The 16,846-nt window shown below is 43.3% G+C and overlaps 1 protein-coding gene across 1 annotated transcript in view; it reads right to left on the bottom strand.

Annotated features, from left to right (window-relative positions):
* DPY19L4 (dpy-19 like 4) overlaps positions 1–16,846 on the bottom strand; it is a 67,507-nt gene that overhangs the window by 33,058 nt on the left and 17,603 nt on the right. Inside the window, exon 3 of the mRNA XM_082259625.1 lies at positions 13,355–13,473. Within this exon, the coding sequence (XP_082115751.1) occupies positions 13,355–13,473 (119 nt within the window). The remainder of the gene's footprint in view (positions 1–13,354; positions 13,474–16,846) is intronic.

Here is a 16,846-nt window from a genome sequence, read left to right as displayed (position 1 = left end):
TACAATTGGAGGCAGATTAGTCATTATGGGCAACAAGAAACGTCACTGACCAATGCAAAAAGCACTACACCAGGAGGAGAGTATCAAACCTTAAAATAATTATTTTTTTTTAATTAGAAATCATACTCACCTTGGTGGATGCTGCACCTAACCCTCACCGGCTCTAAGGACTGAGAACTGAGTGATCAAACACCGCTGATTGCTCAGTTTTCATTGCTCCGTGAGCATAGAGCTGGTGACGGTCAGTCACTGGCTCTCTGCCCCCCAATTTCCCCTCAGGTTCACTGAAGCACAGGGCTGTGGAGGGGGTGGGAGCAGCTGGCTCAGTCTCCCAGAGGTTCACTGAGAGGCTGAGCGAGGTGTTGGTCCAGGCATCTGGGTGGATCCCGACCATATGGTCCTGATCTTTACACAGCCAGGACTGGCTCTGTGCAATCAGCCGACAGCGGGCTTCAGCCTGCTGTTGGCTGAAAACAGGTCACAGGAGTGCAGAACGAACTGCACTCCTGTAAATCCATGGGAGAGGTACAGCCAAACTAGCTTTTGCTGTACTTCTTCTTTAAAGAGGAATTCCAGATATAGATATTTTATACATAGTTATATCAATCCAGCTTGGACCAGTGTAACTATGTATATACCAAACCTGGCCAATGCTCCTGGAAGCTAGAAATCAATGAAGTAGACACTGCTATCCCAGTGATCTCCATTTGCTTCCGATTCTGACGCTGAGCAGCTGCCCTGCTGCATTCTGATCACAGGAGGTCAGTCGCTCCGCACAAGCAACATTCAGAGAATGCTTTGCATTTGCGGAGTGAATGCAAAGCATTCTCTGATTGGATGAGGTGGAGAGGCGGGGTGGTGACATCAATTTAATTATTTCCAGCTTCCAGGAGCATGCAGCAGGAAGGATGGCGGTATGTACATAGTTAGTTACACTGGTTGAATCTAGTTCAATATAACAATGCATAAATGATGAAATTCCTCTTTAAGAGTAAATGGTTCTTACTTTTAATTATAATTTAGAAATATTTCAAACAAGAGTTGTGTCCCACCATTACCACCATGACCTCATTAATAGTGATGTTTTCCACTGAAAGCTATGTCACGCACTTGTGCCACAACTAGGCTAAACCAATGGACTCCCTTGACTGTGACTGGTGCACCACATAAACTTTTTTTTTTTTAAAGCCCGTAGCGTGTGAAACACACTCAAAAGACTTCACCCGGTGCATAAAAAAATGCACACACACAAACGTGAGGAACACAAAAAGTGCACAGGGTGTGCGAACAAATGGTCTTCCCTCCGAAGAGGTAGGACCCGAACCTCGATCCCCCGGGGCGCAGGACTCCTGACAGGGATTTAAGGTACTCATGGTCTGTCTGGCCGGAACCAGACTGACCCCGTTCTTCAGGGGGACTGCCGAAACAGCCCCCACCGAGTACTAAGTGGGGCTCCCCCGAAGGGAGACCCCATGAGAGAGGGCAGACCAAGCCAAAAGGCCATATCCACCCCCTCCCAAGACTCAAGGTAGGGCCCGAGGACCCACACCCTACAAGTCGTGCAGGTGAAAAAAGGTGATAGAAAAGTGACAAACTACAAAGAAAAAGACACACTCAAACAAAAAAGTGGGGAAGGGGAAGTGGAGAGGTGAATTAGTGCCTAAGTGAAAAACAAAGGCAGGCCTTCCGGCCGGAATAAAAATTCCTCTGGTCGAAGCCAAAAGGCCTTGCCCAAGAGGCAGGTGCTTAAAAAAGTGTGCGTAGGTGCAGTGACCATGGTGCCGAAAAACTCAAGGCGAGCTGCCCCTCACCAGTGAGAATTAAGGCACCCCTGGGCTGCCACCCCAGGGGCACATACACTACGGGCTTTCTCTACCCCGGCCCAAAGGCCAGACCGAGTGTAGCCCTATCCTACCAGGAGGCATCAGAACTTTGGACAGCTTAGGGAGAACCTGCCTTCAACTGGGGACAAGCCTTTTGCAAGGCCAGATTCAACCCAGGAGGAAAGGCTCCCCCACCGCCACCGCCACCGCCGTTCCTTACCAATCACATCCAGGAGCAGTACTAACTGGCCGCAGATCCAGTTTTCTCGCTCCCTTCAAACTGGTAGGGGCGGACCCATTCAAATCAGGAAGGCATTGGAACCATCCGGCTTTCTCTGGTTTGGCCTACTCCGGTCCTCCAGTTACGCCCAGAGCGCCCCGGTTAACTTCAGCCACCACCGATACTAACCTTCAGGTTCCATTCCAACACTGATAAGAACAGATACTACACTTGATCTTAGCCAAAAGGCCGAGAAGCTACAATTCAAATTATTTACCCTATATTGTGGTGATCAAGGGACCCTAGGCTTCTTTGATTAGCTTTCAACAAGAAAGGAGATACCCACTAACTGGTGGTTAGGTTTGTGCAACACTTAGTCCAGAAATTCGATTTCTATAGCTACCTTGATGATGGGAGAAAACACAATGAGGGAAAACAGGGAGATCATTTTTTTGACCATGTCCTGATTTATATTTACTGCTCAGACTTGCAGAGGATTTCCTGTGTTTTTTCTGAATATAAAATATGGAAAAAATTTGTTAGACTGTCAATTACTACTGGGCCTGGAAACCAGATTTATCAAGTCCTGCTTTTGCCAAGTCATGAACCCCTACATTACCACCATCTGATTATAAATGGCGGAGTAGTGGACTGTTACCTAAGGCTCTGGTATGGATTTTGGGGGGACTCCACGCCATTTGTTTTCAATTGTTTATTGCCAGCAATGTTTTTTTTTTACATTCAGCTGTCAGCAGGGAATCCTTGTCATCCGTTGTTAAGGACACAGTGGCTGGCTTCCCAGGCTGGTCCTTAACAACCAGCTTTTGTTAAAGACGTCGGTGGCAGCCGGCTCCAAAAAGTCACATCTGAACCGCTGAACAGCTGCTTTGGAATTTCGCATCGGATGTGTGTTAACCTAGCTTAATGCTGCAATAGGAACACATTACATGTAATGTTAGAAGTTCATATAATTTGTTGCCATCTACAGGAGGACAAAAGGGCTATGGATTAAAGGCTCGTACAGACTTGACGAAAATCGGACGAGATATCCTCCAATTTTTCTCTCTCATGCTCAGCGGTCATAACCGTTTTTAGTTGACAGTGCATAAGGTTTACGAAATTTCTCGTCCGATTTTTTTTTTGGGGACATTTGATCCTAGACTTCCAGGTCGTCAGCAACTTCAGATCATGCGCGGTCTTTCGCATCCAATTTTTCGCGGACGTACGGCATACACAATTGGTCGTTTGGGGACGGACAATGAAAATTTTGGTGTTTGTCCCTCCGTTTTTTTTCGTTGAAAATGTCGGCATCGGCTGCTGAAAGTTGTGTACACACTAGCCGAAAATCGTACGATTTTACCTTGGACGGGAATTTTCGGCAGATTTTCTACTAGTGTGTACCCCACTATGCTGCATTGTCCTTCAAGACTGAGTAGCAGAGGGGAATGGGTAAGCAGTTGCCACAATCTATACACTGCGCTAAATGTTACATACTCTGCCACACTCTATACATTGTGTTGCAAGTTGCACACTTCAGACTGCAACAAACCATACTCTGCACCATATCTTACATACTTTGAACCACCACACTGCCAATACTTCATGTTATATACTCACCACTGCTCCACTTTGTTGTTTATATACCTTAGCACTCCACTCTGCATTTTGTGCTGTGCATAGCATCAGATTGTAGTAATAAAACCACTAGCAAAGTTTGTGGCCTTTAAATTCGTTTATTCCTTTCAAGAAATTGACACACTTTTGCTAGGCTCTGACAGACAATAAAATCACTTAATATTGCACTATTTTTACATCAAAAATTGAATGAAAAAATTCATAAGACATCCCAAGGCCATGGTGAAAAGCATGTGAAAGCATAGCTGTATTTTACACTTCTCTTTTATGTTTTAAGCAGTAAGTAGATAAAAGGGAGAATCTAATTACCGGCTACTGAAAACATACTTTCAATGATGAAACTCGCTCTTACATCAGAAGCATTTCCTGCCAAATGATTCCACTAGAATCTTCGGTTATTAGGGGAAGGCACGTTTAAATAAAGATAAAAGATATTGCAAATCTTTTTTTCTTCTATTTAAAAACAGCTTTGCTCCGGCCTTTGCTGACCTCTGGTAACACAGGCATGGTGGATTAAATGCCTGACCTAGTGTGCCACAAGTCTTGTTCACTGCTAGTGTCCTGAGGTCAGAAAGTCACCAGCTCTAAGTGTATTCTAAAGCCCCGTACACACGTAGCGATTGTCGGCCGAACGATCGGCCGTCTTTTGTCCGGTGCTGTCCTGTCGGTTGAAAAGTGATAAAGACTGCACACGAATTTTGTCGGCCAACAACAGCCGACTGCAGAAGTGATGTCATGTGATGGTTAACTTTCCGTGTGTTTTTTCTTCTCTGAGCATGCCCAGTCTTGCTCATCTGCTGTTTGTCGGCCGAATTCTGTACTGACTGAGGAACAATCGGCCATTCTGGTGTTGGCAAACAAAAATTTTAAAGCCTGCACACCAGATTCTGTTCGGCCGAAAAGTCACAGTCGGTTGTCGGAAGCATCATACTAACAAGCCGACAATCGGCAGATCGGACGTTGGCCGAATATTTACGGCCGGCAATTGCTACGTGTGTACGGGGCTTTAGACCAAGTTTATCTGGCCTGCAGACCTCTGCAGCATAAAGCATGCTTCTTGTGAATCTAATGCTGTTTGGGCTTTAATGCTTGCCATACACTTGTAGATATCCCCATGCATGCTAAACAGCATACATGGAGGTGTCTACACTGCTGGCTATTGTACTCAGACAGCCACAGCATCTATGGCTGTCTGAGTACCCAAACAGTAACTGCATCTGATTGGATGCAGTGGCTGTTTGGCTGCCAATTTTCCACATATGAAGTTTAACGAGCCAGGTAGTGCCAAACGGGGCCACCTATGGCTCAAATCTTGTCTGACTCAGCAGAAATCTGCAGAAATTTGAGTCACATAACTAGCCTTAGGGTAAGTAACCCTACATCAAACAAACAGTATTATTATTATACAGGATTTATATAGTGCCAACAGGTTGTGAAGCACTTTACATTACAGCATACAGTTACAATACAATTCAATACAGGAGAAAATTAGAGGGCCCTGCTCATGTGAGCTTACAATCAAACAGGAGGGTTAAGTGCTACAAAAGGTAATACCTGTGGGGGATGAGTATGAAGAAAATAAAAGGTACAGTTGTTAGGTGAAGGCAGGATAGCCTTCTCTAAATAGAAAAATGATCAGGGATTGCTAAAAGTGGATAGAGTTTAAGCTAGTCGGACAGATTGGGGTAGAGAATTCCAAAGGATGGTAAAGGCTTGGGAAAAGTCCTGGAGGTGAGCATGGGAGGAGGTGAGGCGGGAGCTAGAGAGCAGGAGGTCTTGGGAGGGATGAAGAAAACGATTTGATTGGTATCTTGAGATATATTGGTATCTTGATGATGTAATGATGTTAATGATGTAGCTGGGGGCAGAGTTGTGGAAGGCTATGTAAGTTATTAGTATTTTGAATTGAATTTGTTGGGTGAGTGGCAGCCAATGGAGGAATCGGCAGAGAGGGGTAGCAGATGCTGAGTGATTGGTAACGTGGATGAATCTGGCAGCAGCAATCATGATGGGCTGAAAAGGGGATAGCATATTTAAAGGTGAGCTAATACGGAGGTAGTTGTAGTAGTCGAGACAAGATAACCAGGGAGTGAATTAGGAGTTTTGCGGTGTCACTGGTTACAAAGGGACGTATTTTGGAGATGTTGCGGAGGTTGTGGCGGCAAGCTTTGGAAAAAGGTTGGATATGGGGCTGAAAGGAGAGTTCAGAGTCCAGGATAATACTAGCACCCTGGCATGCATGAAAGAGTTGATGGTTGTGCTTTTGCTCTTGACAGAGAAGTCAGGGAAGTGGAGGAGGAAATATTATGAGCTCAGTTTTGGACGGGTTGAGTTTGAGGAAGTGGTGTGACATCCAGACAAATATGTCTGTTAGTAAATTAGTGATGGGTGTGGAGACTAATGGAGTGAAGTAGAAAGATAGATTTGGGTGTCATCAGCGTAGAAATTGTATTGGAAGCCATGGGAGGCTATCAGCCAGGGAGGAGACTACCAGGGAGGAGGTGTAGATTGAGAATAGGAAATGTCCAAGAACAGATCCTTGGGTGACCCTGACGGTCCCTTAATTACAATCTCACTGAAACAGGTATTTTTTACTCAAGAAATGCATAATTGCTCTAGTGAAGAGACTTAGGGATTGGTTTATCTTCGCTGCTTCAATACTAATATGCAGTATTTATTCAAGCAAAGCTTCTTTTACTAGGGTCCAATCAGAGGGTGACCTTTGTTTTAATATCCTTTTAATATACTTCTTATAACATTTCATTATTTCTGGAGATATACATAAGGTTACAGTCACAAAGTTTTAGAACAAATAAGATGAGAATAATTTAACGATTGTGAGTGCCCCCCAGGGGCAGCCAACTGTCATAGTGATGAGGGTGGGTTTGACTGAGCAGGTTAGAAACCCAGTCCTAATTGCTCCTGATCTGCCACTGATAATCTAGAGCCTGCTTCATACACTTCCTCTTTCCATTGTATAGAAGATACTTGAAACTCAACTGAGCCAAGCTTAAACGTTAGAAGATAGTACTGTCAACTGATTCCCCTTTGGGCAGTTGGGTCATGTGCAGATGTCTAAACACCTTCTTATGTCTATTGCCAAACTTAAAAATGTTTATCCACATAATACTGTAATGTTGTACTTGATCTGTCCTAGACCTGTGTTTGAAAACAAAAAAAAAAAAAAGAAACAGTAGGGCACAACAGCTTTGGACTTTACTAATTAGGAAACACAGCTGCACATACTTTGGGTAAATATTGCTACCCTAAACTCAAGCTATAAACACCACATGGTTTAGAAACAGTAAGGCCCCTTTCACACAATCCGGTCCGTTTATCTCATTGGGGGATCAATACGCCGATCCTCCGCTGAGCAGGTAGATGGCAGCTGTGTCCCCGCGCTGTGTGCGGAGACACAGCTGTCAGGTCCTGCTGTTCTATATGGGGAATCGGATGGGAACGGACCGTCTGTCCGTACTCATCCGATCCGCTGGACGGATGGAAAATAGGGTTTCCAATCGTCCAGATTTGACGGATCTCCGCTGACATCTGATGCCCCATAGAGATGCATGGGGCGTCCGTTCAGATCCACCATAAAAACTGACAGGCGGATCTGAACCGTCCACCTGTGTGAAAGGGACCTAAGGCTCATCAAGGGTGATTATCAGTGCCCTGATTACAATGCAGCCCCAACAGTGCACTGCTCTGCACCTGCGGATCAGTGTGAAAGCCGCCCAATAACCCTTTGCTAATTGCAAATATGCCCATTGAAAAAGCGCAGTGTATGTGATGTTTAATAGACTGAATTTTCTACTTCCAGCTTCTGCTGGAATCGTTCTCCAGGCTACATGAAAGGTCTCAGGCAATGTGCACTTGGTCCTGGGACAGAAACCGGTGCTACAGAGAAAGCATCGGCTTATGCGGCTCCTGCACCCTCCGTGGCTGCCTGCTTCCTTTGCCATCAACCCTGGTTTCATGCACTCGGATGCTCTTTGATGGCGGGTCAGCAAACCGGTTGATCAAGATCTGGGCTTGCCGACCTGTCATCCTAGAGCATGAGGTCGTGGGCCACATCTGAGTGCTCCGCTGTCCATGGGTTGACCACCCCTGCCTTAGGCCCTCCCCCGGTCCTCTCTGTACTTCCCTGCATGCGTAATGAGCTGGCAGTTCCCACGCAGAAGGTGTGGTGGTCTGAAGATATTAAATCCCCTCTCTTTTCCCCCTTTCTGCAGGGCTTTTGTGACAGATCAGAGCGATTCTGATTGGTCAGCACCGGCACAGATAATTGCCCTGATCTATCCTGGAAGCCCTGCAGAAAGAAGAATGGGGAATTTCAAATTCCGAAAATTGCTACACCGGCTATGTGGGCACTGACAACTCATCACCAATGGAGGTAGGTACAGCGGAGACCAGGGAATTAGGGAGGATGAAGGATGTTAGTTTACCTTTTCATTTTTTGTGAAAAGGTGAACTAACCCTTTTAACTAAAGTTCTTGTGCCTGTCACTCAGCTTTAGAATGTCACAAGAGATGTGGGATCTCACCACTTCCTCCAATGTACTCAACATACACTGTGATGCCGCACTAATAGTGCTCAATATGATAAACAGTGTCAAAACCTCTTTGTTCGAAAATATACATATAGTTGGTGCTAATTCTACATGATTGCAAGTGTCAAATGTCATAATAAGCCAAACCATATATCACAAATATATCCAATATAATAAAACTAAACCAAGAGTGATTGCAATCTAACAAAAATATAGTGCAATTCAAAAAATATATATTTGTGCAATCCCCAAAAGTTAACATATTATAAATGTTCATGCAAACATAAAAATATATGCAAATTTCTCCAAGTCATGATTTACAAACGGTGCTTGTCCACCACTCAACTTCCTTCCCGTGTACAAAAAATCGTGTGTCACCTTGGAGTGCTACCCCCACCAGGAATAATCCCACCTGGGGTTGTGTGACCACCACACTCAAGTAGGGTCAGAAATAGCCTTTTAGCCTAACAAGGTCTACATTCAACTCCTCCAACCTTCTACCTTCTCCACTGTTATCTCCTCATAAAGGGATCATGGCATCCAGAGATGATGTATATAAAGATAAAAAGACCATAAGTGCTTTTGTAAAAAAAAAAAAAAAAAAAAAAGGGCTTATGTACCGTATATCCTTCTAAAACCGATTTATTGGCAAAAAAACATATTTAGGGTACTCACTTTTATCTGCTGCTTCCAGCGCACCAGACTAATACAGGCATATATACTCAGTTTTGCGAAGATTCCGTAGCGCTCATAAAAAACACAAGCCTTACAGACACTCCCTGGCATCCAGCTCCACGCTGGTTCCTGGTGTCATCACCGTCCTGGCCCCTCTGCTACGAGTGTCGACACAGGGTTACGTGTCTTCCTCAGGGAGAAATTCTAATGAGACAATTAAGCTGTCTATTGAGATATAGATTATATATATATATATATATATATATATATATATACACACACATATATATATACATACATACATGCATACACACTCAAGCAGGTGCCATTTCCTTGAAGTTCACGGGCGCTGTCATTTCGTTGTGGTACTCTGCTTGTATGAATACAATGAATATTTGTGTTGCTAATCAAAAAAGTGTAACCTATTTGTTTAATTCCAACAGGTGCTATTTACGTAAGGCTTATGCTTTTAGACAGGAATCCTCAAGAAATGGTTAACATTACATAAAAACAATGAAATCCCCGGTCAAAGATTTAAAAAAAATAAATAAATAAATAATATATATATATATATATATATATATATATATATATATATATATATATATATATATATATAAAAATAATCAACTCCCTTGTGTGGCATTATCTTCTATTGCTACAGATATATATTTTATTAATTGTTTTATTTAAACCCTATATACAACACTGGTAAGTTCGAACCTGATATCACAATTGTATATATAATAAATGTCAAATACAGAGATATATTATTGGAACCTTTTATCTAACAATGGTGAGTTCGAACACCATATCAAATGTGTGTAAATAATGTGCTAAATACATAAAAATATATTTATAAAATATTTAAAATCATATATAAAAATGTAAAAAAATAAAAAATAAATCATAAAAATTAAAATAAATCTATAATATTACTAAAAAGTATATAGAGCTGAGAACCACCTCTACAAGCCCTTGATATTAGGCCATCCACTCTAAAATTCCTCACGCATTACTAATAAAGCAACCCAAATCAAAATCCTTGTTTAACATCCCCCCCCAGCACCAAAAATCCCAACTCATAGATCCACCATGACTCTCTTTTACTGAGCTCTCGGACAAAATGACATCCCCTCCAATGTTTCTTATGGGCTTCGAGACCCCAAAATTGTAAACCCCTATAGTTTGGGACTCTAACACAGCTGTGGAAGCCCTTTATATTCCAGAAGCTCAAATTAGTAACTCTAGGGGGCTCAAAAACATTCAAAAATATCCTTATAGCCGGATCGCTCTCAGCTCCAGGACATTGATCGGCAATAGAGATTTCTCCAGGGACCTGACTCCCTGAGTTGAGTCCTGATTGAGGACTCCCTTCCCCCACCCGGACAGACTTGCATTCGCGGTGACAATTGTCCAGTATATAGGGAGAAAGGATTTCCCCGACTGCCATCCAGCTGTAGAAAACCTCACCAATGCCCCCCCCCCCCCTGCACGATCGGTCGAGCGCCGCGGGCGGACTCCCCGGCCCCCCATGCAGCCTGCAAAAGAGGTCCTAGCCCTAGGTAGACCCCCAGAGAATTTGGGTCTTTGTCCCACTTGAGAAGAATTTCCCTTTGAAGAACTCTCGTGTGGAACTGAGCGAATGGGACCGCCTCGAAGGAGTACACCATCAGTCCCAGTACTCTCATACAGGTTCGAAGGGACGGCCGGTCGTTGGACATAAACAGATGAACCGCTGATTGGAGCTTCTGGAGTTTTTCCGAAGGAAGAAACACGAGTCCAAAAAGTCAGGCCCATATAGACCAGTCTCATGGAAGGGGTCAGAGAGGACTTCTGAAGATTCATGATCCACCCAAACTCCTCCAGAGTTCTCATGGTGACCCCCATGTTTTCCGTCAGTAACGCAGGGTACTCCGCATGGAGAATCAGATCGTCCAGGTAACCCAGGACCGATATCCCCCACTGCTGTAACAGCGCCAGGACTGTGGCCAACACCTTTGTGAAGACCCGAGGAGCGGAGGCGAGACCAAAGGGTAACGCCACAAACTGATAGTGATCCTCTCCCACGGCAAAACTGAGAAAACGTTGGTGAGCAGCACAGATTGGAATGTGAAGGTAGGCGTCCTTGATGTTTATTGAAGCCAGGATATCCCCACAGAGAGAGAGGAATATGCCCCCAGCAACTCACTGTCCCCAGATAGCAGCACTCTGTATCAGGAAGGTCTGCACGTGTCAGCGGTGGCTCAGTAAAAGGAAGTGCCTACTGACATCCTATGCAGGAAGAGGGAGGGTACACCCCCAGGGACTGCCCATAGGCGTAGCCAGAAATTCTTTCTCTGCCTTGTGTCCTACTCCTGTAGAGGGCAGTATTACCCTACTGATATGCATCAGAGGACTGCGTCCATCAATGAACGATAGAGAAAATATGTTTATTGTATCTGATGAATACAGTACACTATGTAGGGTAAAAAGATAAAAAATTGAAACCATAAATGGATGCATATATAGTTAACAATGAATAAATGAATATGTGTGCATCCAATACATAGTGAAAATAAATAGATAGAGCAATAACATGGTGAACAATAAATTAATAAATAAGTGTGCATCCAATGAATAGTGGAAGTAAATAAAAATGAAACAATCGTCACAGATTGATTAAATGGGAATAAAGTGCATGATGGTAATTATAATAAGTTCATTCCACCTAAGTGCTTAAAACAAACATGGAAGAGTGACACTAATAGTGACTGAATAAATAAAAAAGTGCACAGGTGCTCCTTCACTGATTACAGTCCAAAAAAAGGTGAATCTTCAGTGTGGGTGACACCTCTGAGTGTGAAAGCCATTCACCTTACAACTGTAAGGTAACAGCATAAGATACAAATCTTCAACTGCGGCTTCTCCTAGTATGATGTATCCTCTTTTATCCTCAATCTCTAGCTATAATGTTCTCCGTATGACATATGTAAAAAAATATATATATTGGAGGCCCATAGCGTAATCCCGTTTTAGAAGGCAAGGTTTGAATTGGGTTTACAATGAGCTCCTCACATTTTAGCAGAGTATACAGTGTGTTTTTTCTTCTTATCTGAGAAAACCTCCTTGACATCAAAATCTGTTTTCCAAAAAGGAAAAAAATCTCCATAGTAGCTGCTAGCAGGTGAATGATATAGATCAGTGGTCCTCAACTCCGGTCCTCAGGGCCCACTAACAGGCCAGATTTTAGGTATTACCTTGGGGAAATGCAGACTAGAGTACTGCAATCACTGAGCAGCAAATTATATCACCTGGGATGTATTTCAGTTATCTTGCAAACCTGGCCTGTTAGTGGGCCCTGAGGGCCAGGGTTGAGGACCACTGATATATATATATAGCTCGCAGGATATATATTATATATATATATATATATATATATATATATATATATATATATATATAAATCCTGCAAGCTACTTACTCCAATAAACAGATGAGCTAAGCTGATGGCACTGATCACAATCCCATTTATGTACTAAATTACCTCATATATACTGTAATGCTGCGCAAAATCTCTTTGTTCGAAAACAAATACATATAGGTGGTGCTAATTATACATGATTGCATGTGTCAAATGTCATAATAGGCCAAACCAACCATATATCACAAATATATAATAGGGATAAGGGATCCTAATGCCACATGAGGGAGTTGATTATAAGGAGGGGTATATATATATATATATTTTTTTTTTTTTTAAATCTTTGATTGGGGATTTCGTTGCTTTTATGTAATGTTAACCATTTCTTGAGGATTCCTGTCTAAAAGCATAAGCTTTAAGTATATCGCCGACTGTAGGGCCTAGACAAATGGGTTAAACTTTCTTCTGATTAGTAACACAAATATTATGTATTCATACAAGCAGAGGACCACAACAAAATGGCTGCGCCCGTAAACTTCAAGGAAATGGCACCTGCTTGAGTATATATATCTCGACTGACAGCCTAATCGTCCAATAGAATTTCCCCCTGAGGAAGACTTGTGACCCTGTATCGACACGCGTAGGGGAGGGGCCAGGATGGTACAGACACCAGGAACCAGCGTGGAGCTGGATACCGGAGAGTGTCTGTAAGGCTTGTGTTTTTTATACGAGCAACGGAGTCTTCCCTGAAACTGAGTATATATGCCTGAGGTTTTGTCACGATTTATCATATTGAGCACTATTAGCGTGGCATTACAGTGTATGAGTTAATTTAGCACATAAATGGGATTGTGATCAGTGCCAGTAGCTTTTCTGTTTATTGGAGTAAGTAGCTCACAGGATTAATATAGATGTTTGTTCCTCCAATGTACTGTTATCTCCTCTAACTTTGACTTCCTGATGTTACTTGCTGCCTCATAGTGCTGATCACAGTGACAGATAAACCTTGCAGAACTTTAGCAACTGACAATAGTCTGTAAAATTCTTACCCTCCGACTAGAAAACCAGAACTTGCGCTCATGATAGGTGGATAGGTAAATAGCATACATCATGCCACTTGTGACCATTAACAGGCATCCAACAAACAGCTTTGCAAACCATTGCACACCTAAAAAGATGAAAAAAAAAAAATACATGAATGTCTATTTATTCTTTTGGAAACACATCTTTGACAACTCAATAACCCAAAAAGCCATTCTTCACAGGAAGCTTAGTGAGCCACAGTTGTGACAGGACCCTGACAGCCTTGCCAGTACTGTAAAGCAACCTTTGTGGGTTTACCATGTCATCTGACCTCTAATGGTCTCTCTCTCTAGTAGCAACATATATGGAAAGGGTAGGCTGGCCATAGATGGGAGCGATTTTCTTTCCTGCAACCGACAGTTGCAGGAAAGAAGATTGCTCAATTCTCCCATCAACACATTCAGGTTTGATGGGGGAATCCCTCCCGTGGAGCTATTGTTTTCTCCGGGCAGGGGGGCATAGGGAGCTGTCCCGGCAAAGAGAACACAGTGATTATTGCTAGCAACTATGACAGCCGCTAGCAATAATCACATGACATATCTGACATGCTGGTTGTTCCCAAGTTGATTGATCAATCAACCTGGGTACAATCAGCCTGCTCATACTGGGTTCCAATCTTGGCCGGTCCCTGCTAAACGGGCTGAGAATGGAACAGTCTATGGCTAGCTTTACAGCTGGTGACAACAGAAACTTACATCCCAACCTAGCTGCTAGGTGGGAGTAACACTGTGTACTGTGTACTGTCTGTGTCTATTTTTTTTACATGAAAGTTGCTGTTGTTCGGTAATTAGCAAGTGATAATTAGCAGTTTATTAGGGTGCAGTTCAGACTGCTCTGTGTCTGGCAATGCAAAAAATTACTAAATCAGTGGAATTTGCAATGAACCAAGCATTATATTATATAATTATTTTTTCTAAGGTAACAAGTAGTTTTATTAATTGTGTGCTTATTTATGTCGTTTTTTTCCAGGCAAACAGAAAAAGGTCATAAATGTTAGTAATAAATGTGGACATTTGCATGCATTCCTTCTGACTCACACAAACATCTTGTATAAACTAAAGTTTGCATGCCTGTCAAGAACACCCTTCCCTCCCTGGGTCTGTGTTATATCTAGCTAATAAAAGGCACATTGTTTAAAGGAAATAAAAGACCCAAATGATTGATGCTCTGTATAAATACATCATGTAATCTGTTTATTAAAATGTAAGCAGAGTTAAAATAATATTAAAAGAGATGTATGTTTTTTTTTTTTTTTTATCATAGTTACCTAGGGGAATGCTGCATCTGTCCCCTGGCATTTCCAACACTGAGAACCGAGCGATCGAACATCGCTGATCACTCAGTTTTCACAGCTCTCTGCTCTGTCCCCTCTTCACTCACTGGTGCGCTGTGCTGTGGAGGGGGGGGGGGGAGGCAGACTCAGGCTCTCAGCGGCTCGCTGAGAAGCTGATCCGGGTGCCAGTCCAGGCATGTGGGTGGATCCTAACCCCAAGGTTGTGATGATGCTTGAGCCTGGACCGGCTCAGTGATGTCAGCAGAGAGTGGACTTCAGCCCACTCTCTGCTAAAAACAGGAGTGCAAAACAAACTGCACTCCTGGCTCCTGGGATCCACAGTGCAAGTACAGCCAAAGAGAAACAAGCTGAGGAGGAGATAGCAGAGTGAGGACCCATTCACATTTTGCTTAGCGGGAATGCGTTCCTGCTTGAGATTTTTTGGAGATATTTACTCATGTTTCTGTGTGTTGTACAAAAGAATTTCATGCACCTTTTTGGACAAGGAGCTTCATACATATTTTTCATGCCCGTTTTTGTCAAAAAAAAAAAAAAAAAAAAAAAAAAAAAAAAAAAAAAAATCGCTCTATGTTTGAGGTGCCAATAAGAATGAATGGCACCCAAATGCATGTTTTGCCGTGATTTCATCACGGATTTGGAATTGTAAACAGATTTGTGCCGATTCTGCCCACAATTCCAAAACACTAGGTGCGATTTGGGTCTTAGAGATAAGCTCAAGTAGGAAACCTTGGGCTGCTTGTAGAAAGGCAGAGATGTCCACTGAGAAAAAGGTAACATCTGCCTGCCCTTGCATAGGTGGTACAAACACCAGGAACCGCCATGATACTTGCCTGTGCCCAGTGGCGAAGAAAGACATCCTTTCACCCAGGGAAAAGATGCGGTTTGGCGCCCCCCCCCCCCTCCACCCACAGGAGAGAGAAGATCTACACAATCATCAGGTAGGTGAGGTTTGAGCATTTTCAAGCTTCACTCCTAAAGCAGATTAGGAGGGGAGCCACCGGAAAAATAAATGAGCCAAGGCTTGCTTCTGTACTCTCTTCTTCCTTCCCGGTGATGCCGTAGTGAACAGTGGGTGTGGCCAAATTGCATTAACAGTGATGGGGCCTAAAGGGGCATGGTTAAATAAAACAAATGTATTCTTGTATATATACAATATGCTTGGAATAAAGAAAAAAATGTCACTGTAAAAATATGGATTTAGCCTACCTTAAAAGTGGACAGCAGGGCTGCTGTAAGGATTTTCTTTCTACACAGGTGAAAGTGCAATTTGTCTCCCACTGGAGTGAGCTACGTACAGAGTGCAGGGTTCAGGGGTGCGCTACATACAGAGTGCATGGCTCAGGGATGCTCTGCGTAAAGAATGCAGGGTTCAGGGGTGCTCTGTGTAAAAAATAAAGGGTTCAGGGGTGCCCGGATAAAGAATGCAGGGTTTAGGCGTGCTCTGCATAAAGAATGCAGAGTTTAGGGGTGCTCTGCATGAAGAATGCAGGGTTTAGGGGTGCTTTACGCAAAGAATGCAGGGTTTAGGGGTGCACTGCGTAAAGAATGCAAGGTTTAGGGGTGTGCTACATACAGAGTGCAGCGCTCAGGGGTACATTTCTCACAGGCCACCTTATACCAAAAATGACTCCCCTGAAATCTCCCTCCTCTACTAGTATGGAATTCTCCCACCCCCAAATTCCCATCCTTGACAGGACAATCTTATTCCCCTGCCATCATGAACCCCCCTCCCCCCTCCCCCCACCTGCAAAACAGCCATCGTAATGTTTTTTTAATCCCACCTCAAATTTCCCCTTTCAACACAGACCTCAGATACAGCGCAGCCTGGGGGAAGAAGAAGGATGAGGAAAGGAGCTGCTGTGCTCCTCTCAGTGCGGCGCCCGGGAAAATGTCCCCACTAACCCCCCACCTTAGTTTTGGTCCTGCCCGTGTCTAGCAGTCATGTCTGTTTAGGGCATTGACAAGAAAAACCTTGACATGAATATCTCTGTTCTAGGTTCCTGACGTTCAAGTAGTAGAGAAAAAGTGCCAATGACCGTTAAAGAGCTCGACAGGTGTCAATAAAGAAATATGTGAGCCGCCATTTCTGACCTCCTAAAAGTACTGGATTCCTGCCTGCCCTGCCAACCATCTGATTTTTTTAATTACAGATCTGGAACCATTA

Source organism: Pelophylax lessonae, assembly GCF_965119305.1.
Source record: "Pelophylax lessonae genome assembly, chromosome: 5".
Lineage (NCBI taxonomy): Eukaryota > Metazoa > Chordata > Amphibia > Anura > Ranidae > Pelophylax > Pelophylax lessonae.
Note: the sequence above shows the minus strand (reverse complement) of the source record. Positions and strands in the feature narration are given on the sequence as shown.